Raw genomic sequence first — 27664 nt, 5'->3', positions numbered from 1 at the left:
GCAGAGTTGAGTAGTAAATGCTCTGATCTACTACAGTAACTTCCATGCTAGGCAGAAAAGAAGAGGCAGTGTAGCTGAGTGTAGAGCTGAATTCAAGTGGTACACTGGGAAATGAAACTACTCCTTTCACACCCACTGTACAAACTAAATACACTTTGCAAATAAACAAACACAGTAACCCTAAAGACACTATACCTGAAGAAGGATCTATAAGAAGACAGGAACTCCTGATCTAATCTAATCTACTCTAATCTAATCTAATCTTATGGAGGTTAAAATAATAATTTGTAATGCTGTAAAGCAGCTGAACTGGTAATAAGACAAATTTGTTTATCTCATCTATTTACAATTTGTTCACTGGGCTCATCCCAATAAGCCAATGGCCTCTTTTCAGGGGAGACCCAAGGTGGTAATTCATACTAACTACAGGAAATTTGATGAGGGCACTGGGGAACTTCCCCTGCTTTTTCTTGTACAGGGACACTATTTACAGCTGCACTTCCTGTCTTCTGTTCCAGGTGCGAAGGTGGCCCAGAGAAGCAGGAAGCTGGTGAGAGTAACAATGGACGTCTGAGAAGGAAATGTCGTTGAAATGAATGGTGATAGTTGGTCATTGGAGGCACTGTTCATGTCGGAGAAGGAGTTGAAAGTTAAGGAGGCACTTGCAAGAAATAATGGAGGGCCGGAAGTATTAGAAAAAGGCAGTCAAGACTTTTAAAGAGCTATCAAAGAAGTTGGAAGGATGTGTAAAAGGTTTGGAGGATCTGTTTCAGCGTAACCTTTTACAGTCAACACAAAGCTATGTTTTTACAAACCTTCCAGTCAGAAGGGTTGCGGAATGATTTTATTAAGGAGATAATTATGCAGAGTGAACCAGAAAGTGAAGTGGGAACATTATGGATAGAATCCAGGAGAAGTAAGTGAAAAAAACTACACAAGGTAAAAAATTGTATGCAATGACACTGAAAGAAGGTAAGAGACAAACAAGAAAGGAGGGAAGAGAAGTTGTGAAAAAGTTGTTTGTTGTACATCTGAATGGCAAGGAAGAAAAAGAACTCAAAAGATATAAGGTATGGGACACAGTTATTGCAGCCTTGGGAATATCACCTAATGAGGTAAGAGCCTTTATTTACCTTAATAGATAAGACTTTTTATGACATTATATTTGAGACTGGGCAATATTTGGAAAATTTCTTAGAGAGGTTTGAAGAAAAGAAAGACTAGTCCTTGGAATTCTTATGTGGTGCAGACTTTAACAGAGAGACTAAAAGAGAATTACTGTACAATTTTGAATGGAGGTGGATAAGGAAACATCGAAAGACTGTTTAAAATCTGTATGCAAAGAAGTGATGGACACTACAAAAATATGATGATGATAGAGGAATATGGACTGGGGGTAGGATTTTGGGATTATTCTGAAGATGGAAAAAAGATATTTGTACATATTCCAAGTACAATAACTGCTGAAGGAAACAGAGATTATGTATAAGGAACCGCCAAAACCTTTTTTTTCATGAGAACAGCGATCATTTAATAAGCAATTGTGATAACAGAAGATGTTTTGTTTGTGTAAAAGTGGGGCATGAAGCAAAGAAATGTGAATTTATGTGTCAAAAATGTGAGAAAATAGGATATAACTCAGTTTTAATTGTGATGAACAACTACATGTTGAGCAAAAAGAGCAGACACAGGAACATGTACATGATGTAGCAGAAAATATGCATGAACATGAAAAACAAAATATCACAGAAGAAGAAAATAAAAAGACTAAGTATAAATAAAATGAGAATAATGACGGTGAGGAATTAGTACTGGAAACAAGTGAAGAGGAAGACAGTAAATGGAAAATAATAGGAGCTAAAAGAAATGCAATAGGGAGAAGAGTGAAAGATGGGAAAAGAAAATATAAAAGTGTGATTACAAAAGAAAATAAAAAGAAAGATAAGGGGTAAAATAAAAATATAACACATCTAGAAGAACTTGAGAGTCTTATCAATAAATGTTAATAGTATAAAAAATGTTAAAAGAAGGTTAGGTGTACTGCAATGGTGTATGCTACTTCACATGCATGACACAAGAATCTTAACAGAGGCTGAAAGGAATCAGACAGATAACTTATGAGCTGGGAAAATTGTACTGAACACAGGAAAAGATACATGTTCAGGGATTGCTCTACTATGTAAAGAAACAGTTAAAGTCTTAGATTATACTTCAGTAGAGCTAGGCAGAATAGCAGTGTTAAAAGACATGATACAAGAAGGATGTATACAGAACTACTGCAATATTTGCATATGTTACTAAAAAATAAGAGGAGGAATGTTCAAAAAGTTCTAAATTAACTGGCAGTAAACATGGAAATAATATTGGTAGGCAATTTTAATAGTGATTTAAGGAAAAGAAAGAAAGAAGGGAATTATATTAAAACAGTTTATGAAATAATGAAATGTGGAAAGTTTTATATACATACATACATATATATATATATATATATATATATATATATATATACATATATATATATATATATATATATATATATATATATGGGATAATATGCACTGGACATACAAAAGAAATGAGATGAAAGCAGAAATTATTTATTTTATAACATCTTATACTTTGAAAATTATAAAAAGAAGAACAAAGTAAACAAGTTTCTCAGTCCATCTGTCTGTATGGGTAGAATTAAAAGAAAAGGAAGAATACATAAGGATAGGTAAAGGTATTAAAAGATTGAATGAAAAAGATTTAAATGAAGACGAGAGAAAAGAAACTGACTGACTATGGGAAGATCATGTAGAAATGAGAATATTTTATAAAAAAATGAACTGATTGGTGGCTAAGTTTTAAAGGGAAGTATTAAAATTGTTTTCTAGAATGTCAAGTGATGAGAGAGAAAGAAAAGCAAAAATACAGGTTAAGTCAAACAGCATTCAGAGAAATGTTAAGAAATAATAAAAAATCTTTAGGAAAAGGGGAAGAAAAATCTATGAAATGAATCAAGAGAAGATTAAGAAAATGTTGTATAAGCAAAGGTATTTTACCTAGGGGAAAAAGGAAGCAGCAGCTCCATATTTGAGTAAAACGTTGAGAGAAAATAAGAGGATAATAAGAGAATTGGAAACCAATGAAGGAAAAAGGTGAATAAACAAAAATAAGTATTTGGGGCAATAGAACAGTATATAAAAATACATTTAAGAAGCCAGAGACAAGAGAAAGGCAAATATGGAAGGTAAATAAGTAAAGAAAGGAATGAGATTATGGGAAAAAATATAAATATAGGAGAGCTTGATGAAATTTTAAAAGAGTTGGGTATGGAGAAGACTACGGGAATAGAATAATATAAGTTGTAAGATCAGTATATGAGAATATTATTATTAAAATAATATTAAATGGATGGTTAAGTAAAGAAATAGAACTGAAAATAGCAAGGTATAGGGTAATAGAGGGGATATATGTCCCAGTTATTCTTATTTATGCAGAAGATATAGTACTAATTACTAATAACAAGAAATGGATAGAATAAGGAATTAGGAAATTAATTATTTAAATATGCTTGGTCTAAGCATCAACAAGGATAAAAGTGGAGAAACTGGATTATTGGGAGAGCTAGAAGGTATTCACTTTAATGATAATTAATTCTAGGAATAATGTTTGGGGTTAATATGAAGAACACAATGGGAGAGACTGATACAAAAGCTGAGAGAAATATTCATATTTTGGAGGTCATATAGAGTATCATACAAGAAAAAGGTTTATTTAATAAACTCTGTTTTGTTATGTAAGATTGCCTATTAGACGAGGGTATATATGATCCCATCTAAATATGAAAGAGAACTGTTATTGATTATATTTTTATTTATATGGAAATCAAAACTAAACCCTGTAAGAAGAGGAAGTTTGTATGTGCCGAAAGGAGGAGGAGGATTACGACTAATAAATCCTACTGTACATGCAGCTTCACTGAATCTGTATAAAGTACTGAAGGGACTGAAAGAAGAAAACAGGAACGTTGTAAATGATATAATGAAAATCAAATCAAAAGATGTTTGGGGAAGTTTAAGATATCGGAAAATATACAAGAATAGTGTTAATGAGATTAAAGAACATCAAAATAAAACATTATTATGGAAATTGAAAATATGGAGTGTGGAAAAAACCCCAGAAAATAATGGTATGAAAATGTAATAAGGGAATGTTAATTTACTTATCCATGAAAAAACTTACGTAATAAAAAATAAATGCAATTAAATAAGGCTTTGATGGAGCAAAAATGTATGAACGTAAAGATTTTATGTGGAGATTAATGATAAATAAACTGCCTGTTAAAGCAAATATGCCCTATAAAAGAATTCAGGAGAGCGTATGTAACCATTGAGCAGAGACTAAGATGACGTAACATTTTTTCTTAAATTGTATGAGAGTAAGAAAATTGTGGGAAAAATTATATGAAATTAATGCACTGAATGATTCTAAAATTGCAAAAGACATAAACATGAACTTGACAGAATATGGATATTATGGTAACAAAAGAATAAAGAAAGTGAAATAAATTCATAAAAAAATTTTTATGTTTTGTGGGTCATATGGAATGAAAGATGAATGAAATAAAATACAACGGGAAATGGATATTAGTGGAAATTTTGAAAAAGATACATTTTTGGTTGTGAAAATAGAGTGGGGGAATAATTGAAATATTGGAAATATATGGAGTCACATGATATAATGTAACTTGTAAGCAACTGTAAATAATGCATATATGGTAAATAATGTAAATACTATATATAAACTGTTATATTCAGTAACGAATCCCTGATCTTTTTGATAAGTGCTGTGGGATCTTCTACATCCACCAGAGCTACCACCAACTCAGGTAAATGGGGTCTTGGTTTAAAGTCTCACCCTTAGGACGGCACACTCACGAGGAGTGCAGCACCCCCTTTATGCCGCACTGCATTGTCAGCATTAGAAAATGAATTCAACTCCAGGTGTGGAAATAAACCTGTAAACTATAAAAGGTCAATACTATAACTCAGGAGGTCAATACTATAACTCAGGTAAACTTCAGATCTCGATAAAACAACAAACCACGTCAAACAAAAGCAAATTTATTGAAAAGCTTTCAGGTCAAACACAGTACAGTTGTGTACATACCATAAATGTAGATGTTCGAGTGTATTCACTGTTGCAGTCATTACTCTTGGGTTATCCTGCTGGCAGGCTACCCTCAGTCGGCCTGAATTTCAAAGTCCTGGTCTGGCGTCGGTTGCTGTCGCCTCTTCCCTGACGTCAGTGCGCCAGGGGTATAAAAGATGCAGCAGACTCCATTTTCTTCAGTTTTTCTTGCCCCAGATGTCAGGTGCCCCCTAAAGGGTAGGCTAAATAGATTATGCCAATAAACATGCATGCACTAAAGTAAACATTTCCTTCATCTACAAGCAAATACACCACATAAGTTGTATAGAATAGAGAAGTACAGAAAAGATCCAGCAAATGAAAGGGGGATGGTGGGAGGGTAACCTGGACTGCAACAGTGAATACACTTGGACATCTACATTTATGGTAGGTACACAACTGTACTATGTTCATTGTGTTTCACTGTTGCAGTCATTACTCTTGGGTTGAATCCCAAAGCTGCGGATGGGTGGCTGGGCTAAATAGGATTAGGAGAGGCTAATAGGCCCTGCAGAACTGCAGTAGCAAAGCCTGCTCTAGATTTAGAGTAGAGAGGTAAGTGGTAGTGCTTTGTAAAAGTGTGCACTGAACTCCAAGTTGCAGCCTCTAAGATGTCTTTGGTTGGAACTCCTCTGAGGAAGGCTGCTGAAGTGGCTGCTGCTCTGGTAGAATGTGGCCTAATGTCCTTAGGCACTGATTTGCCATGCTGTGAGTAGCAGAAACGAATGCAATGGCCTATCCATTTAGAAATAGTCTGTTTTGAGATAGCCTTTCCTTGTGATCCTGCAGCATATGCCACTAAAAGTTGCTCGGTCTTTCTGAAAGCTTTAGTTCTGTCCAAGTAGAAGTGTAGCTGTCTGTGTATGTCCAAAGAATGCAGAAGTCTTTCACCCTTGTTCTGTGGGTTTGGATAAAAGGTAGGCAAGTGAATGGTTTGGTTAAGGGCCACACTGGACACCACCTTAGGCATAAATGTAGGGTTCGTCCTCAGAGAAACCCTGTCTAGATGGAAAATGATAAAAGTTTCCACAGCAATGAGTGCCTGTAACTCCGAGACTCGTCTTGCAGAGGTTATTGCTAGGGCCAGAGCCGTTTTCCAGGATAAGAATTTTATGTCAGCTGTTCAGGCTGGCTCAAAAGGAAGCAGTGTGAGTTTTTCCAAGACATAATTGAGGTCCCATGCAGGTATTGGTGCTCTCCTTGGAGGTCTTTTGTTTTTGGCCCCTCTGAGGTACTGCCTTATTAAAGGATGAGAAAAAATAGGTGGTTCCGTATTGTAATGGGCTGAAATGGCAGAGGCGTGAATTTTGATTGATGAAAAGGATAGGCCTTTGTCCAGCATCTCTGTTAGGTATTGTAAAATCTGAGGAATATTTGGTACAAACGTGTCAATTCCTTGTTCCTGGTTCCAAGCACAGAATCTCTTCCATTTTTCTGCATAAGATTTTCTGGTACTGGGCCTCCTGGCCTCCAAGATGACATCCATAACAGCTTTTGAAAGAGGAGGGTTCTGAATGGCTACATTATCCACCATGCTGCCAGATTTAAGGTCCTGAGCTGGCTGTGCAGGATCTGATTGTTTTGTTGGGTCAGTAAGTGAAAAGTTTGAGGCAATGTCCAGGCTGGGCCTTGAGACAAGTTCTTTAGGACTGGGTATCAGTGCTGGCATGGCCAGTCTGGTGCAATCAGTATCATTTTTGGCTTCTCTTGTCTGACCTTTAGGAGAACCTTGGGGAGGAGAGGCAGTGGAGGAAAGCCATATACTGTCAGGTTTTTCCAGCTGAAGGATAGGGAATCCACTTTCCATGCTTGCTTGTGATAAATCCTTGTGCAGAATCTCTGTAATTAGCAGTTGTGAGGGGAGGCAAATAGATCTATGTCTGGGCATCCCCATTTCCTTCTTATCATGCTGAAGACTTGTGGATCCAGTTTCCACTCATGGGGATCCATGAGGTTTCTGCTTAGTTCGTCTGTCAGAGTATTTATTTTTCCTGGCAGGAATTGTGCTTGCAGGTGAACTTGATAATCAATGCTGTGTCCCACAAAGTCATGGCTTGTCTGCAGAGGGGGTAGGAATAAGTGCCTCCCTGCTTCTGTACCACATGACTGCAGTATTGTCCATCTTTATCAGTAGTTGTCCTGGATGAAGTAGATCCTTGAAAGCTGTTAGGGCATTCTGAACAGCTAGCATCTTTTTTGATTGATATGAAGATGCATCTGGCTTGTGGGCCATGTGCCCTGAATACATTTTCCTGCCATGTGGGCCCACCAGGCATAATCTGATGTATCCATTGTTAGTGTCTGCCTGGCTGTGAATAAAGTGAATGGCTGTCCCTTGTTGTGGTGACAGGCCTGTGCCCACCATCGAAACTCCAGTTGCAGTCAGGGAATGAGGGTAATTAATGTTTCCAGGCTGTGGCAATGTTGAGTCCAAACACTTTTTAGATACCACTGTAGTTTCCTCATATGCAGTCTGGCATATCGAATTAGCAGAATGCAGGATGCCATGAAGCCCAAAGCCTGCAGGATTTTCCTTGCAGATAACTGGGTCTTTGTTGCCAACAGTTTGAAGTAAGAAGCCAGTTGCCTTTGTTTGTCTGGCGTGAGATAAGCCATCTGGGCAGTTGTATTTAAGCTTGCACACAGGAATATTATCTCTTGAGAGGGTACTAGTTTTGATTTCTTTTTGTTTACTGTGTACCCTAGGCAAATTAATAATCTTTTTACAAACACCAGATGCTTTAGTAGAATGTCTTTGTTCTCTGCTTGAATAAGGCAGTCGTCCAAGTAAGGAAATATTTGAATTCCTCTTTGTCTGCAAAATGCAATTACTGGTGCCAGGCATTTTGTGAAGACCCTGGGCGCAGTAGATAAGCCAAAGGGCAGTGCAGAGAATTGGTAGTGCATTGAGCCAGCTATGAATCTGAGGTATCTTCTGCAAGATTGTCTGATTGGGACATGCAGGTATGCCTCTTTTAGGTCCAAAGTTACGGGCCAAGCCTTCTTGCCAGCATGGGCAGTAGCTGCTGCAGAGTCAACATTTTGAATTTTGGAACGTCCAGAAATGTGTTTAGTATAGACAGGTCCAGTATTGGTCTCCAGGCTTTGTCATTTCTGGGCATAAAGAAAAGTCTTGAGTAAAATCCTTGGCCCTGCTCTTGTTGTGGTACTTGTTGAATGGCCCTCATGTCCATGAGGGATGAAACTTGCTTTTGTGCCTCTGCCCATTGATTGTGTGGCAGGTCTGGCATTCCTTTTGCCATTGGCAGGGTGTGAAAGTGGAACCTGTAGCCCTGAGACACTATGTTCAAGACCCATTTGTCCTGGGTAATCATGTGCCAATTTGGTGAAAAAAGTGCTAGTTTTCCCCCTAAGGGGGCTGCCAAAAGATAAGTGCTTGATTCTGGCAGAGGAAAGTCATTGGGACTGTTTCCTGTATGGTTGTGATTTGTCTTCTCCGCTTTTGGAGGTAGAAGCACCCCACTGTTTAGGCTTGTATGAGCCTTGGGGCTGAGATCTGCCTCTGGGGTGTCTGTATCTGCCTCTTTGTGGCCTGTCTGACAGTGGAAAGGTCCAATTATTTGTAGGCCAGTTTCTGCTAAATCTGGGTGGCTGTACCTGTAGGAAATCCTTAACTGTCTGCATGGATTTTGCTTTATTTTGCCTCCATTTTCTTCAACACCACTTCTGCCTTAACACCAAACAAAGTATCATGCTGTAAAGGAGCATCCAATAATTTTGCTTTAACATGATCAGGAAGATTCTGTTCCTTTAACCAAGCATGCCTTCTAATGACAGAACCCGTAAAAGCTGCCCTGCAAGAGGCCTCCAGTGAATCAAAACCACATTGCAAAGTATGCTTTCCCACTTGTTCAGCTGCATGCAATAAATCCTGCATTTCCTTGTTATCAGAACATTCAGAATTTGTCAACATTTTCTGTTTAAGCATTGACATTAAGTATTGCTGATATTTAAGCATATGAAACTGACAATTTAAAGCCCTTACAGCCAAGGTAGCAGAAGTGTAAACTTTTTTCCCCCATCTGTCCAGTGCCCTAGAATCCTTATCAGAGGGGACAGGGATTTTTGCAGTGGAAGCCTTGACCCATTTGGGACCCTGAGATATAGTTTCTGGGTCAGCAGCAGGGTTTTTATATAGAAATTTATGAGAGTCTGAAACGCTGTAGTATCTGTCTGGCTTAGCAGGTGCAGGGGGTAAAGAGTCAGGAGACAGGCCGGACTCTGAAAATACATCATCTACAATGTCTAGAACAGGTGGAACAGCAATAGGTCTGGGCTGAGTTAGTAAAAGAAAATCCCTGAGCCTTTTCTTAGATTCTGAGTAATCTTGGCTCTCCCAGTGAAAATGCTCCCTCATGGTATGCAGGGTTTCCCCAAAAGAATAATCCTCAGGAGGAGGGGCTGAAGGAATAGATTCTTCAGCATCAGAATCCTCATAGGGAAAAGAGTATCCCTGTTTGGAAGAGGAATCAGAGGAAACTGAAACCTGATCAGAAAAGTCATATTCTGTCTCTTGTCTAGCCCTCTTATCAGGAGGGGGATGGGAACCCCTGATCAATGTAATTAGGTCTTCGTCCATTTTAAGCACCTGTTTCTTAGGCATGGAAGTCTGTCCAGGAGAATGTTGTACTTGTTTCTTTGTCTTTACAGCTGTTTTAGTCTTTGTCTTTGAAGCTGAGGTTGGCTTGACATATAATTGTGTAGGTCTGAAAACACCCTCAGAAGCCGATGCCTGCTCAGCGGCTCCGGACCCATCTGAGGGAATAGTTTCCGAGAGTCCAATACTTTGAGTATCGAGAGGCCTAGTCGGCTCCACGTGGGAGTCAGAAGCGGCCTGTGGCTCTGAGGTAGCGGGCGTCAGGGGCTGCGAAAGCACCTCACTGAGAACCAGCGAACCGACATCTGGCCTAGCGGGGGCCTTGTCGTCGGTTTTGGACCTCAGATGCCTGTCCTTTTCCTTTTCCTTGCGCTTTTTATAAACTCCGGTCGTCGGCTGTTCCGATGGCATTATATAATTAAACCTTCGGCCAAAGTAATGAAAGGCAAAATCGTACTGACGCTTAATATTGCTTTGGTTAAATCTAGAAAAAAAAACGACAGCTAGCAACGTCGTGATCTAGGCCTAGGCAAGGAATACAGTAAGAATGAAAATCCTTATGAGTTACTTGCTTCCCACAAGAAATACAACTGTTAACTTTTTATGACATCAGTCTGGAGCAAGAAAAAAGTTTCCCCAATGGGGTACTTAGCTTTAATGAAGACTTTGGATCTGAAATTCGATTTTGAAAATCTCAGGAGTCGGCCGACTGGCACTTGCGAACTGCTTTTGCTTCAAGCACCGCGCGGCAAGAAAGACTGAAGAAAATGGCGTTGGCTGCATCTTTTATACCCCTGGCGCACTGACGTCAGGGAAGCGGCGACAGCAAACGACGCTGGACCAGGACTTTGGAATTCAGGAGGACTGCGGGTAGCCTGCCAGCAGGATAACCCAAGAATGACTGCAACAGTGAAACACGATGAACATCCATAGTACTGAGGAAGGGTGTTTGACCCGAAAGCTTTGCAATAAATTTGCTTTTGTTTGACGTGGTTTATTGTTTTTTGTGAAAATAAACTCCCCAGCCTTCTACGCAAAAGACAAGTGTGCTACCTGTTTAGCTGCTGCTGATCACAAAAGGAAGCTACCACTGCAATTTCCTGTAGCCACGTACTCAGTCAGAAAGGGAATTTTGCAATGATTCTCTAACTGCAGTAATCTAGTCTGCACAGAATTACAAATATGTACCTCAGAGATAAAAATACCCACAATTCCAGCACAATAAGAGAATAGAACAGTCAAGGGAAAATTTGCATACATCTGTTTAATCTGGGACTCCTTCTATTTCTCATCTTCCATCACAAACACAATGGATAAAGTAGAGAGATGAAAGCCAGTTCTGTGGCACAGAGGGATGAAGCACTGACTGACTCAGATGACCCAGGTTTGCACAGCAGCTTAGAAACTGAAAAGAGATAGGTAGGGGATGATGGGAGTAAAAAGTGTTGCTCTCGTCAACCACTGTGGGATGAGGGGGATTTTGAGGCTGCTGGCCCTGATGGTCTAGCACAAGTGGAAGACTGTATGAGCAGGGGCGAGAATCAAAGAGGATTATGGTAGCTCATACTGACAAGTACGAAGGAGCATGCATGTGTAGACAGAAACACATAACATAGCCCCTGTAGTCATGCAGCTGCCCAAGTGTCAATCATGGAGTGCGTTTAGGGTCTACAGGAACGCTTTCAATTGTCCAGATGTTGGCAAGTAAACAGGCAATCCTCATTACTGCCTGTATCTTAATAAATAGAAAGAATAGGCTCAGCCCACTCGGGGGAGGACTGATGGTTTAGTAGGCACAGGGCTAAAAAGATACAGGAAAAAAAAAACCCGCATAAAGCCACAGGGTGAGCTGATTTATTACAGATAGGAAACCCAAGACATGAGTAACCAGAAGATCAATCAAATCTCATTTCTAATCAGAATCTTCTTTGCATTACAAGTGGAGAGAACATTATGTGAGACACTATATCTGAAGCTGTAACACCTACTTGAGTGGTGCAGGTAGGATAGCTTGATAGTTGTAGTGCTGTCGTTGACTGAGAATCTGCAGTTGCAAGAAGAGCTGTTGTTGTTGCAGAAGGCGGGCATAGTTTGTGTCCATTGGAATTTCATTCTTCTCCTCCTTTTGATCTGGAGGAATGTACTGATGATACTTCAGCTTCCGAACCCGAGGCTTGGGATCCTTAGATTTCTTGCTTCTCTGCCTGTCATTAGGAGTCTTAGGCTGACTTTGCTATTTAAAGGAAAGAAACAAAGACAAACATTTAAACTAATGAAAAGAAATTGACACCTGTTGTTTAAATGCTACTTTTTTAAGTGTCTGGTTCACTGCAGATAAGCAATATCTGACACCTGTACTTAAGATAAGAAGGGAAAATGCAATGATATAAAAATTACAAACCAGTGTGACAAAATGTAAATCTACTGTAGCAACACAATGCAAGCCAGCTAAATGAAAATAACATTTTAAATATTTTTAACCGAAGAATCTGAACATCCAGTTCTGAAAGTATTTAGAGACATACTTTCTAAAACTCAAGAAGCCCTCATCTCTGTTTGTAAAAAGTGAATCAAAGTTGTAAAAGAAAACTTTTTATATGCATCAGATTAGTTTTCAGGAAGCTTGATACTGGGTTCAGGCGTGTAGCTTGCAAGAACAATCTTAGTTATGGCAGTTGTCCTAAGGGATCACCATAATGTTCTTTGTTTCTTGTCCTAGCACACTGGAACCCCTTGATTCTGCTTCAGCATGTTTTTTTTTTTACTCGGCTGCATTACCAATGTGTAAAGGCTTATAACAAAAGACTTTAGGATAACTCATGGTATTTGTGCAGTTCACTTAATGGGATTTGCACTGGTGTAGCTGGAAAATGTTTAAAAAAAACTGATTGGAAATATTTCCTTGCTCATCAGTTCCTGGAAGTTATTTAAAAGACAAACAGCCATCATACAGACATGCCCCCCCTTCCCCACAAAAAATACTAGTACTGCACAGAAAGTTGAAGTGATAGCAGGACATCTGCAAAGAAATCAATCAAGTTTCACCCTGCTAAGTACAACCACGGCATGCACTCCTGCAGAAGTGTACTTAAGTTATGAAAAAAAAAAAAATATATATATATATATATATATATATATATAGATAGATAGATAGCATGTTTAAGACATCATTAATGTCCGTTGTTTAGTCAAGTAATCCTGCCACTGAAAAAATGGGTGTTTGTGCACCAAATTTTAGTTGATACACTCTGCATAACACAGATAACTCAGATTTCCCTTTATTTCACCATCAATCTATAATAACCACCTGTCACAATTTTTCACTGTGCTCTGCAAAGGTGTTCGTCTTTCTAACCCCCTCAGCACTACCCCTTCAAAAGTCACAAAAATGGATCAGGTTCATGTGGTTACCTTCCTTTCCTTGGATGGAGCACCATTTTTCATCACTGCACAACCTACCAATCAGCATGACTTTATCACAGCTTCCTCTTCATATTGTGATTCCCAACATGATGATAAGTCTGGCCCAAATGGAACTGAAAATCGTACACAAGTTCAAACAGGATACCTTCATTACCCCTTTAATAATCCACCCATTTAAGGCTTAGTTAAACTCTTTCTTGGCTTCATTCTCTTAAAACTCCTACTCCAAGACACATCACCCCCCCAACTGTGAGACTAACTACATCCAACCAATACCACAACCTAAGAAGCCAATCCATTAAGGCTCTACTGTCACAACTCCATACTAAATTTCATTCCACAGACCACAGCTTCTCTGTCCTTGTCCCTAAACTATGGCACGCATTGCCAATTAATCTTAATGAAATCAAGACTACGGCTGAGAGCATCAGTTGAAACAATACCTAACTGAACAATATAAGTGCACATCAGAAAACAAGCTATGTCACCTAACTCCTATGGTTTCACTGTTACATTCATCCCAGCAAACATTGGCTGCTTAACCTACTACCTCTACAACCTATAAACTCATACTCCCTGCTTCACCATCTGCCCTATCCATTCCCTACTACATATCCAACTCCCACTCCACCTGTTATTAACTATTCTATTCCATCTCTTAGCATTCTACAATTTCTTCTCTCTTCACTGCTAAAATTTCCCTCCATACTTGTATTTACTATGTCCATTCTTTTGGCTGGACTAGATTTACCTCACCTATAACATCTGTATTATGCATTGTATACCCTTGACAGTGGCGTAGCTAGCATATCTGACACTCAGAGCTGAATTTTTAACCCCACCCCAACCCCAAGTGAAAATTCTTTTAACATCCCCTCCTCTCTGACAATTGTTTTCAATAACAATCATGAAATGAAATAAAAAATAATGGCCAGAAAACAAAACAGTGAAATTTTCTTTTACTGAGCTTTGTATATATAATCATACCAGTAAAATAAACTGAAACTATTACAGTAAAGACAAGGAAAAAAATATATTATTGCATTTTTGAAAAAAAGGAAAGCTTAATCTTACAAATTCGTTTGTTGCAGTAAAAACATTACAGTTTATATTTCTGAGCCTTAATTTCTGCGGATTAGTCAATGACTTTGTCAGAATTTATTTTCTTTGAATACCAATGCTCAATAGATAGTTCAGCCAAATTTGTCAATCTTCACTCATAGTTGATTGAAGAACACCTTTAATTTTAATTTTTAAATGTTTCCTTCATATGATACAACAGATACCTAAACTGTTAGGAAAAATATTAAACATAAGTATAAGTTTGGAAGAGATTCATAAAAATCCCATTTCACAATAAATTCCAGAAACTGACAATAATGTCCATCTCTGTTTCTTCGGGATGAATTCTAGTAGCTTTCAAATGTCTTCACAGTTAAAAAATTTTGACTAAAAGTCTTCACCAGAAAAGTCATCATACATTTATATTATACTTGGTAGATGCTTGTGAGTTTTGTTCTTCTGGAAAAATAAAGTACAGTTTTGTACCTACCATAAATGTAGATGTTCGAGTGCTAACACAGCTGCAGTCATAACAGATGGGTTCTCCTGCCGTCAGGCAGGTCCTCGGTCGGCCGAATTCCAAAGTCTAGGTCCGGCGTCGGTTGTCGTCGCTTCTTCCCTGACGTCAGTGTGACAGGGGTATAAAGGAACCAGCCGACGCCATTTTCTTCAGTTTTTCTTGCCCCAGATGTCAGGTGCCCCCAGAAGGAAGGCAATACATAAATTTGTGTAATAAAGCAATGCAATATAATCAAAATACAGTAGTTGCAAGCAAATACACCATAAATGAATACCCCAATCAGGTTGTATGAGGAGGTGTTAGCCAATAGGCCTGTCCCAAGAGGGGAAGGGAGGGAAACCTGGACTGCAGCTGTATTAGCACTCGAACATCTACATTTATGGTAGGTACAAAACTGTACTATGTTCATCGTGCATACAGCTGCAGTCATAACAGATGGGTAGAATCCCAAAGCTAAGAAAGGGGTGGTAGGCACTAGGTGGAACTAGGAGGAGCCAGGATGCCCTGCAAGACTGCAGTGGTAAAGCCTGCTTTAGTTTTGGAGTATAATGGTAGGTGGTAGTGCTTGGAGAAGGTATGCACAGAACTCCAAGTGGCTGCTTCCAAAATATCTTTGGTAGGAACTCCTCTGAGGAAAGCTGCAGAGGTAGCTGTGGCCCTTGTGGAGTGAGATATGATGCCTGTAGGTACAGTTTTGCCATGAAAAGAATAGCAAAAGCGTATGCAGTGGGCTATCCATTTTGAGATTGTCTGTTTGGAAATTGGCTTTCCTTGAGCACCTACAGCATAGGACACAAAGAGCTGTTCTGATTTTCTGAAAGGCTTTGTTCTGTCCAAATAATAATGCAGTTGTCTGTGGATGTCCAAGGAATGTAGTAATCTCTCCCCTTTGTTTTGAGGATTAGGATAAAAGGTAGGTAAGTGTATGGCCTGATTCAAAGCTACCCTGGATACCACTTTAGGCATAAAGGATGGGTTGGTTCATAAGGAAACTCTGTCCTGATGGAAGATGATAAAAGGCTGCACAGCCATGAGAGCTTGTAGTTCTGAAACTCTACGAGCTGAGGTAATAGCCAGAAGGAAAGCTGTTTTCCAGGACAAATATTGCAAATCTCAAATGGAGGCAAGGTCAGTTTTTCCAGAATGAAATTGAGATCCCAAGCAGGTATTGGTTGTTTCCTTGGGGGTCTTAGATTCTTAGCCCCTCTGAGGAACTGTCTTAAGAGAGGGTGAGAGAATAAGGGTGGATCAGTGTTGTATTTTGCAGAAATGGCTGAGGCATGGATTTTGATGGAGGAGAATGAAAGTCCACTGCTTAGCAGCTCAGCTAGATACTGTAGTATTTGAGGTAAATTCAGTTTTCCAGGATCCTGGCCCTTTTTCTCATTCCAGACACAAATCCGTTTCCATTTTGCGGAGTAAGCTTTTCTAGTTGACGGCCTTCTGGCCTCCAAAATGACATCCTGCACCTCCTTGGAGAGTAGGGTCTGTTGTGATGCTAAGGAATCTTCCATGTGGCTAGATTGAGTGTTTTTAGCTGGCTGTGAAGAGTTTTGAAGCTGTGCTGAGTCAGGAGAAGAGGCATTAGAGGCAGGGTCCATGGTGGGGAATGCGCCAGGCTCCTCAGGAGTGGGAACCAGTGTTGTCTTGGCCAGTCTGGAGCAATGAGAATCATCTTTGGTCTGTCTGCTCTGGTTTTCAATAGAACTTAGGGCAGCAGAGGAAGAGGTGGGAAGGCATAAACTGTCATTGATGTCCAACTGAAAGAGAGAGCGTCCACTCTCCAGGCCTTTGGATGGAAAATCCTTGAGCAGAATTTTGCCAATTGATGATTTTTGTGGGAGGCAAAGAGATCTATGTCTGGCCTTCCCCATGCTTGGATTATTTCTGTAAAAACTTTTGGATGAAAGTTCCATTCGTGTGGATCTGTCATATTTCTGCTTAGGTTGTCTGCCAGCGTGTTTTCCTTGCCTGGCAAGTACTGTGCTTGTAGTTTGATTTGTAAGTCCATGGTCATGTTCCAAAGTGACATGGCCAGTCTGCATAGGGGATATGAATGTGTTCCTCCCTGTTTGTTTATGTACCACATAACTGTGGTGTTGTCCGTTCTTACCAATAGTTGACCTGGCTGCAGAAGGTCTTTGAAAGCTATAATAGCATTTATTACTGCTAGCATTTCCTTTTGATTGATGTGAAGGTGCTTTTCTTTTTGGGACCATTTGCCCTGAATGCACCGACTGTCATGTGCGCCCCCCAGGCGTAGTCCGAGGCGTCTGTTGTGATGACTTGATTTGCTTGAGGCTTGTTGAATGGAAGACCTGTGTTTGTTTGGGATGCTTGAGCCCACCACAGAAATTCCTTTTGTAGACATGGAATTAGTGGTATTATTGTTTCCAAACTGTGGCTGTGTTGAGACCATAGGTTTTTCAGGTACCACTGAAGTTTCCTCACATGCAGCTTTGCACATGGGATTAGTAAGATGCAAGATGCCATGAATCCCAGAGCCTGCAGGATTTTCCTTGCAGTCAGCCTGGTGCAATTTGCTAGTGCTCTGAAGTATTGAGTTAGTTGCCCCTGCTTCTCTGGCGTGAGGTAGGCCATCTGGGTGTTTGTGTCCAAGTTGGCACCCAGGAAAATTATCTTCCGAGAGGGTATTAGCCTTGATTTCTTTTTGTTGACTGTGTATCCCAGAGAGTTCAACAACATTATTACATAAGCCAGATGTTTCAGAAGAATGTGCTTGCTGTCCGCTTGGATCAGGCAGTCGTCCAAATAGGGGTATATTTGTATCCCTTGAAGTCTGCAGTAGGCAATTACTGATGCCAGGCATTTTGTGAATACTCTGGGCGCAGCAGATAAGCCAAAGGGCAATGCAGAGAATTGATAATGGGTTGAACCTGCAAGAAATCTGAGGTATCTTCTGCAATTTTGTCTGAGTGGGACATGCAGGTATGCCTCCTTGAGGTCCAATGCTACCAGCCAAGACTCCTTGCCCAGCATGGGAAGAAGCTGCTGTAAAGTGAGCATCTTAAAGTTTGGTACGAATAGAAATGTGTTTAGGATGGATAGGTCCAAAATAGGTCTCCAATCTTTTCCCTTCCTTGGTACCAGGAATAGTCTGGAATAAAAACCTTGACCTTGTTTGTGCGTAGGTACCTCTTGAAGAGCTTTCATGTCTCTGAGATCTGTAATTTGCCTTTGTGCCTCTGCCCTTTGATTGTGTGGCAAGTTTGGCATGCCTCTCATTTTTGGAAGGGTGTGAAAATGGAATCTGTAGCCTCTGTTTATAATGTCCAGGATCCATTTGTCTTTTGTGACAATATGCCAATTTTTTGAAAATAATGCCAGTTTTCCTCCTAAGGGGGCTGCCATTTGAGTCTTGCTTGGCATGCAAAGGGGAAAGTCATTGGGCTTGCTTTCTGAATGATTGCGAGTTATCCTCACCACCTCTTTGTGTAGGTGCTTGCCATTGTCTGCCTCTAAACGATCCTTGGGATTGTCCTCTGCCCCTCGGGCGTATCTACCTCTTTGGGGTCTGTCCATGGCTGGAAAGGACCAATTTTTGGAATGCCAATTTCTACTGAAACGTGGGGGTTGTACCTGTAGAAAATCTTTCACAGTTTGCATTGATTTAGCCTTTTCCTCCATTTTCCTTAATACCTCCTCAGCATTAGCACCAAATAATACATCCTTTTGTAGAGGGCATCTAGTAATTTAGCTTTGACATGATCAGGCAAGGTTTGTTCCTTGAGCCAGGCATGTCTACGTATGACTGATCCTGTAACAGCAGCTCTACATGAGGCCTCTAGAGCATCAAAACCACATTGTAAGGTATGCTTACCCACTTGTTCTGCACTATGCATCAAATCCTGCAACTCCTTCAAGTCTGGTTGTTCAGGTTGTGACATTTTACTTTTCAATTGTGATAACAAAAACTGTTGGTATTTTAGCATATGGAACTGACAGTTTAAGGCCCTCATGGTTAAGGTAGCCGAGGTATATACCTTTTTTCCCCACCTTTCTAAGGATCTGGAATCTCTCGGAAGGTAATGGATTTTTAGCAGTGGAGGCCTTAATTCCCTTGGGGCCCTGTGAGATGGTTTCTGGGTCAGCAGCATGGCTTTTGTATAGAAATTGTTGTGAGTCAGGAACCCTGTAGTACCTGTCAGACTTGACTGGGGCTGGAGGCAGAGAATCCGGGTTAAGGCAGGCCTCCGAGTAAACATCATCTAGGATGTCCAAGACAGGAGGTATAGCCAGAGGCCTGTGCTGAAGTAGCAAGAGAAATTCCCTAAGCCTTTTCTTGGAATCTGAATAATCTTGGCCTTCCCAGTGGAAGTGTTCCCTTAAGCTATGCAAAGTTTCCCCAAAAGAGTAATCCTCTGGGGGGGATACAGAAGGAATGGACTCCTCTGCATCAGAGTCTTCAAAAGGGGAGTGAGAATGTTCATGATCATCAGAGTGCTCTGAAATAATGGAGCCCTGATCAGAGGAGGGGGATTCTTCCTCCACTCTGGGCCTTTTGTCCGGTGGGGGTTGAGAACCCCTGATAAGAGTAATTAAATCCTCAGCCATTTTAAGCCTCTGTTTTTTAGGCATGGGCCTAGAGATGGGCCCTGTGTAGCTTGTCTCTTAAAATGCATGGCTGCTTTAGACTTAGTGAAAGCCTTGATGGAAAAAGAAGAGGAAGGTCTGAAGACACCTTGAGTGGAGGTAGACCTGTCCACATTTTGAGGTTCAACGCCAAGAGTGGCTTCGGTATCTGTAGTCGGGGTGTGGGCCGAGGAGCCTGCGACTTCGGGCACAGGAGACACCACCAATGAAGTGTCGTCGGTAGTCAGGGGCTGCGTAGGCGCCTTGCTGAGAACCGGACCACGTGTAGTCGGCTTTGGCATGGTGTCGGTAGAGGCCGCGGACCTCGTGTGTCGGTCCTTATCTTTGCATTTTTTAGACAAAACTGGAGTCGGAGTATCCGACGACATAATATAGTTAAATGTTTTTCCAAAATAATGCTGGCCGAACTCCGCCCGACGCTTAATGGTGCGTTTGTTGAATGTAGCACAAAAGCGACAGACCGAGACGTCGTGGTCTGGGCCTAAACAAGGTATACAGAGGGAATGGAAATCCTTATGCGGTATTTGCTTCCCACAAGAAATACAATTATTAACTTTGTCTGACATTGGTCTAAGGCAAGAAAAGTTTCCCCAATGGGGTACTTAGCTTTCAAGAAGACTTCGGTTTCAAAATTTTCATAATTTCAGGAGCTGGCCGACCGGCACTTGCGAACTGCTTCTGCTTCGGGCACCGCGCGGCAAGAAAGACTGAAGAAAATGGCGTCGGCTGGTTCCTTTATACCCCTGTCGCACTGACGTCAGGGAAGAAGCGACGACAACCGACGCCGGACCTAGACTTTGGAATTCGGCCGACCGAGGACCCGCCTGACGGCAGGAGAACCCATCTGTTATGACTGCAGCTGTATGCACGATGAACATCCACATTGCAATGTATGTTTACCAACTTGTTAAGCAGAATGCATAAAAATCCTGTAAATCTTTATTTTCAGCACAATCAGGAATCAACATCATTTTCTGTTTGAGCAATCCAATAATATGCAGCAGATATTTTAACAAATGAAACTGACAATTCAAGACCCTAATGGCCAAAGTTGCAGAAGTGTATACCTTCTTACCCCATCTAGCCAGCGTCCCGGAGTCTCTATCAGAGGGGGTAGAATTTTTGGCAATAGTAGCTTTAATGCCCTTGGGTCCTTGTGAAATGGTTTCAGGATCCACAGTAGGATTTTTGAAAAGGAACTTGTGAGAGTCAGGAACCCTGTAATATCTATCAGGTTTTCTGGAAGCAGGAGGTAAAGAGTCAGGGGCCATGCTAGATTCCGAAAAGGCATCATCAACAATGTCCAGTACAGGAGGTATAGCTAAAGGCCTGTGCTGAGGCAGGAGTAAGAAATCCCTAAGTCTCTTTGCAGAATCAGACAAATCCTGACTTTCCCAACGAAAAAGCTTCCTGAGGGTATGCAAGGTTTCACCAAAAAAGAAATCCTCTGGGGGGGGTGGAACAGAGGAAATAGAGTCCTCAGCATCAGAATCCTCATAGGTAGATAAGGGTAAATCCTGGTCATCAGAGGAAACAGAAATTTCAGAATCCTGGTCAGAAGTATCATAAGCAAACTCAGTCCTAGGTCTATTAGAGAGGGAAGGTTGGCTTCCCCTGATTAAAGTAATAAGGTCTTCAGTCATTCTTATCATTTGTTCTTTAGGCATAGAGGCCTGACCATGCAGCCTGGGCGTCAGTTTTCTAGGCATGGTTCGAGTTTTTGGCCTTGAAGAAGAAGAAGATGGCGCCAGTTTAATATGCAAGTCAGTAGGCCTGAATACACCCTCAAAAGCCGGTGCCTGCACAGCAGCTCCGGACCCATCCAAGGCACAAACATCCACAGATTGCACAGTTGAAGCATCTTGCGGCATGCCGGACTCTGAATGGGTCTCAGTAGAGGCATGCAAATCTGAAGTAGCAGGTATCAGGAGCTGCAAAAGCACCTCACTGAGTACTAGACATAGGATAATTGAACTGAGCACCAAAAAATTTAGAAGCGCAAACATCCCGACGATAGATCGTTCGTGGTTTAAATAAGGCACAAAACTGACAGCGAGGTACGTCGTGGTCAAGGCCTAGGCAAGGAATACAGTACGAATGAAAATCTTTATGAGGCATTCGCTTTCCACAAAAAATGCAATTATTTACTTTTACTGACATCAGTTTAGAACAAGAAAAAGTTTCCACACCGGGGTACTTAGCTTTTAGTTGAAGACTTCGCTTCTGAAACTCGAAAAAGAAAATTTCAGGAGTCGGCCGACTGGCACTTGCGAACTGCTTCTGCTTCGGGCATCGCACGGCAAGAAAGATTGATGTAATGATGTTGGCTGCATGTTTTATACCCCTGACGACCTGACATCACGGAAGAAGATACAGTAACCGACGTAGGACCCAAGACTTTGTTAATCAGGCCGACTGAGGGCTACCTGCAAGCAGATAACCCAAATGTAATGACTGCAACAGTGAAACACGAAGAACATCTTCATAATGAGCACTCCATCTTTTCTAGGAAAGTTTTTTCACTGTTATACCAACTTTCTGCAATATTTTCCATCAATGAGTTAAAACTGAAAAGAATGAATACGCTTTTTTTTAGACTTCTTGACCAAATAACCCAGCTGATGAATAATGTCATCTTTCTTAATAGTGACGCCATACCCTAGTTTTATTTAATAAAATAAAAGAGCACTTCAAGAATAAACACCTAGCATGACTAGACAAGTGACTGGTTCATTCATGGACACCAAGTGGAATAAACCAAGCATGTAGTTCAGAAGATGGACTCTGTATCCCCCGTAGTGGAATTTAGAAGATATTCAACCTTTTGGTATTATCTGAAAAACATATGAACATTCAACACGTGCACTGTGGCTGACTCTCATACGACAATTGCCTCTACATCAAGAAAATATGAGAAAAGCATACATTAGCCACTCCCTAATAACAGCGAGAATAACCAAGTGAGTGAGCAGGTATTCAGAAAGGGGTGCTGCAAAAGACTTGAGGGTTAAAAGGACAGGGTCTGATAAGGTAATTAATTATACTGCAGCACTCCTGTTGAAAAAGATCATACATCAAAAATCATCTAACCACAAAAACAGTGCTCTCTAAGAATGTGTTGTAAATCAAATGAAATTCTAAAACATAAGGAAGTTATAGTGAAAGAATGGATTGCAGTAGCTAGCTGAACTACATGGAGCTCAACATTCTTCTTGAAAAATTAAACCAAATCTGTACACTACACTATCAGTGTCTAAATAGCAACATAAAATGTACACACTCAAGTTTCTAACAAGACATACCCTACAGAGAAAGTGCTATTTTAAGCTTTACAGTCTGGAAAGCAGCTCCAGTTGAAATGCCTTTATTACACACAGCGTTACAAGGACAGACCAAGAACAGTCTTTCTCAGTCCGCTGAGAGCCCTCAAGCATCACACAGTGCAGTAATTTTCCCTGCTCTCTATAACTTTACTATAAATACTTGTGACCCACTTTTCCTGGCGATGTTGAAACTGTCACTTCCTGAGTGACTGCGCACACTCAGTATCCAAATGTAAGGCATACCTCGCACTCCTTTTCAATGCCCCATGTGACTGTACTGACCACAGGTGTCATGCATGGCACAAACAGAAACAGTGCACCCCTAGGAAATACCAGATGCTGAAATAAATGCTGTAATATAATTCATTTTTCCACATCTTCTTCAAGCCCTATGATGTGTAAGCTAACCAGCATAAGGCTCAGAAAAGGAAGTGGTCTTATTTAACTTTAAAAACTGCCCCTCAAGTCAGATTCAGCAATCTTGGAACAGCAGCATGTGACCAGGGATAATTGATCACTTACTGGACAGCCTGACACTATACAGCAGACGCACTGTGTGGAGTAAACCACTACATCCTTTTAAAAGCGAGTTCTTCCACAAGAATGAATGGCAACAGTCTGAGAGAATGGTAGCACTAGCATGAAATTCCAATAGTTTAAGCTGGTAAATACAAGAAATTAAACAAGACAGTTCCTAAACTTAATAATACATTATTCTCTTTCTGTGAGGTATACCCATTAGCTCATATGTGTTGGTATGTCCTAGTACTGGAATTCTGCACCAGTTTTGAAGAAAAAAATAGTTTCTTTTCCCGAGATGATAACTGTAGTTTTTTTTCTTTTAAACATGACATAACCTTTCACATCTTGTACGACATACAAGGAAAAATCAGCATTATCTGTCTGGTGCATCTCTCCAATGCTGATCTGTTATTTTAATGCTGTTACACATGTGGAGGCCTCAAAAGACCAGCTTTGTTTAGAGAACTGCAGTGATTATAAAAACTAACACTGAAACTCCATCCCTAAAAAATACAAAACTTGTGAAGGAAAACTGTTTTATTCAAAAGAAAGGATTAAGTTTCTTAGAATACAGTTTTAGTAACCTGAAAACTGAAAGTGCATGTTTCTGCAAATCAGGAAAAAGAAATCAGAAGTTCAGAAGCAAAACAAGAGTTAAATAACTCTTCAGTTTATTTAAGAAGACAAAACTGCAAGGTAGCATGGGTGGACAACACGTAAAATAAAAAATTCAGTAACAGTAAAATACAAGCACAATGATCTAAAGATTACAAAAGAAATTTACAGCTTGCCAATATTTGACACAGACTGAGAGACAAACAATACATGGGAACAATGAAGGGCATGGACAGCCAGGTCTAATAACCAAGCCAATACAACTACAAAGTGACTATACTTACATCATTACTTTTATACCTGACAGGAGAAAAAGTTTGTCAAAAATACAAGAATAGAATGTTCCTACAGTTACCAAAGTAACAAGTTAAGAAAAACGAGGGATGCAAGGAAAGAGGTTCTAAAAAGTAGATAGCGAGAAAGAAGTGGGCGATACTGAAACATCAAAATAAAAAAGGAAAGACAGCAGCATCAGCATCTGAATGCAAGGCACAATAGTAAAAAATTGGGCTCAAGAAAGACAGCCACTTTTCTACTTTACAAAAAAATTACCAATAAATGTTTCAAGCCAGAATACAGGTGTGAAAGAAATACAGACCCATTCAGGCAAAAGAAAAGGTTCTACATAATGAAGATATCTAAGCAAAACAGAAAAGAAAATGAAGACAGCGAAAAAAGGCCACGATCATGCGCGCATACTAAAATATTAGTGCAATAAGGTCATAAATACAGATATAATATAAAAACAGAGTTCCACATTAAAGAACAGTAGCTCTCCCCCAGTACTGGCTTCCTTGGCCGTATTACAATTTTCTGCACACTTTCACCCTGTGGACAGAATACAATGACGCACTGTCAAGTGTACTTTGCACAGAGTGATGCATTTATTGTGGATTGTAGACAGACATTCCATCCATTTTAGCTATAACAGAAAAAGGTGATTGGGCTCAGATTTTGTTGAGTGCTGTCATCTGCATTAAATTAAGACTACCTTCTCTACTAAATGCCCACAAAAGGTTTTGCTGGTGTAAGTGACGTATATCAGACTCACGATGACGGATTCTACTGAACATGGAGGAAGTTAGTATGTTTAAATTCTGTACTGCGAGTTTAATTTTAGTCTCGCTGCATAGACCAGTGGTTGGGGTGAGGGCGAGTTGGTAGGAAATCATTGTGCATTTTGAAATATTGTATTATTTGATACCAGACTAAGTACCTGAACTAACATTGTTTGGGTAGTGGAGTAGGTATACTGGCACTTCTGCTAGATCCGTCAGTATTTACTGTAGAGAATCTTGTATCTTAATCCTGTTTGGAGACACACTCTCTCTCCCGCACACACTCACGTGCACTCACACACTCGCGCGCTGAAATATTGGAAAAGGTGCATATGAAAACAGGATAGATTGCATGCCAGTTTAAGTGTGTCTTTATGCTGTGCACACAGAAGCTGGTGTAAGGCCCTTTATCTGTTGATCTATCATGAAAAGGCTGGTTTCTTTGTATTCCATACACTACTGATAAAATGCTCGATTTGAGAGTTTTCAGGGAGAATCTGTGCTCGTCGCAGTTCTTTGGAAATGGGTTTTGTCTGACTCCCCCCCCCCCCCATTTACTAATCCAAGTATTTATTTTTTTTAGCAATTCTAAGCAGCATCATTGAAAGGCTGCAAAAGCCTTGACTGCATACCTTCTTAGTGCATTAATTGTTCATATGGTGTCTTATTAGTAGAAAAAAAAAATCTTAGAGGGCAAAGGGGCTTGCTGTTTCTTTGCTGTTCACATTTGCACTGAAAAATGCAGACCGGATACTACCCGTGTTCAATATTGGGGATCACAAAGGCACAAGTCAAACTTCTGTAACATTCTTTATGTGGTACAAGTCCAGGGTTGCCAGATTTCCAACCAGAAGAGCAGTAGCTCTGCACTAAAGACAGAGCTTCTAGTGTTTAATGCATTGCAGTTCCGCATTCAACACAAGTAGCTCCGTGTTTAGCGATTTTTGATTGGCCCGTATACCGGCATACGGGCCAATCAAAAATCGCTAAACACGGAGCCTCTCGTGTTTAATGCAGAACATTGCAGTTCTGCATTCAACAGAAGTAGCTCCGTGTTTAGTGATTTTTGATTAGCCCGTATACCGGCATACGCGCCAATCAAAAATCGTTAAACACGGAGCTACTTCTGTTTAATGCAGAACACAAGAAGCTCCGTGTTTAGCGATTTTTGATTGGCCTGTATGCCAGGTATACGGGCCAATCAAAAAAAAAAAAAAAAAACAAAGCGGGGGCTGGCCGGGATTTAAACCGGCAGGGCGGGACTCGGGATCAGGCTGCTGATCTTGGGACAGTCCCGCCCAAATAGAGACGTCTGGCAACCCTGTACATAACGCATAAAGCCTCTACTCATGAAAAGACATTTTGAAACAAAAGTCAGAGAAAGTCGTAGAGAGAAAAAAAACATATGCCATGTGATAGAAATCAAATAATCTTGTCCAATATTACAAGACAGACAGACATTAACTGGTAAAAGTTAAGTAGTTTTTCCAGATGATGCAAAAAAAAGACAGCAGCAGAAAAATAGTGAAAACAGGATATACAGGATGTGAGACACCAAGTGCATGATGTGAAAAGAATCAGAAATAAAAAGATTATGTCAAACCAACATGCAATACCAGATTTCTATGTGACTAGGTGCAACTGATGCCTATTCAAGATTACAACCTGTCACATAAACTTCAACTTATGTTCTGATACCAGTCCTTGTCAGAATTTTGCCATGTCTGGAAAACCAGAAAAGTACAGTTGTGTACCTACCATAAATGTAGATGTTCGAGTGTATTCACTGTTGCAGTCATTACTCTTGGGTTATCCTGCTGGCAGACTACCCACAGTCGGCCCGAATTCCAAAGTCCCGGTCGGTTGCTGTCGCCTCCTCCCTGACGTCAGTGCGCCAGGGGTATAAAAGATGCAGCCAACGCCATTTTCTTCAGTTTTTCTTGCCCCAGATGTCAGGTGCTCCCAAAAGGATAGGCTAAATATATTATGCCAACAAACATACATGCACTAAAGTAACATTTCCTTCATCTACAAGCAAATACACCACATAGGTTGTATAGAATAGAGAAGTACAGATAAACGCCAGCAAAAGAAAGGGGGAAGGAGGGAGGGTAAACTGGACTGCAACAGTGAATACACCTGAACATCTACATTTATGGTAGGTACACAACTGTACTATGTTCATCGTGTTTCACTGTTGCAGTCATTACTCTTGGGTTGAATTCCAAAGCTGAGGATGGGTGGCTGAGCTAAATAGGATTAGGAGAGGCTATAAGGCCCTGTAGAACTGCAGTGGCAAAGCCTGCTCTGGATTTAGAGGAAAGAGGTAAGTGGTAGTGCTTTGTAAAAGTGTGCACTGAACTCCAAGTTGCAGCCTCTAAGATGTCTTTGGTTGGTACTCCTCTGAGGAAGGCTGCTGCTCTGGTAGAATGAGGCCTAATGCCCTTAGGCACTGATTTGCCATGCTGAGAATAGTAGAAACAAATGCAATGACCTATCCATTTAGAAATAGTCTGTTTTGAGATAGCCTTTCCTTGTGATCCTGCAGCATATAACACTAAAATTTGCTCAGTCTTTCTGAAAGCTTTAGTTCTGTCCAAGTAGAAGCATAGCTGTCTGTGTATGTCCAAATAATGCAGAATTTTCTCATCCTTGTTCTGTGGGTTTGTATAAAAGGTAGGCAAGTGAATGATTTGGTTGAGGGCCACACTGGACACCACCTTAGGCATAAATG

General features: G+C 40.5%; 1 protein-coding gene across 3 annotated transcripts in view; it reads right to left on the bottom strand.

The window, feature by feature from the left end:
- Positions 1–27664, bottom strand: part of MRTFB (myocardin related transcription factor B) — a 1455416-nt gene that overhangs the window by 303701 nt on the left and 1124051 nt on the right. For all 3 annotated transcript variants that reach the window (XM_044089410.1, XM_044089411.1, XM_044089412.1), the window contains exon 8: positions 11782–12026. In XM_044089410.1, the coding sequence (XP_043945345.1) occupies positions 11782–12026 (245 nt within the window). The remainder of the gene's footprint in view (positions 1–11781; positions 12027–27664) is intronic.

Source organism: Protopterus annectens, chromosome 12.part0, assembly GCF_019279795.1.
Source record: "Protopterus annectens isolate FY-2018-M chromosome 12.part0, PAN1.0, whole genome shotgun sequence".
NCBI classification, from domain to species: domain Eukaryota; kingdom Metazoa; phylum Chordata; order Ceratodontiformes; family Protopteridae; genus Protopterus; species Protopterus annectens.
This window is presented reverse-complemented; position numbering and strand designations above follow the sequence as displayed.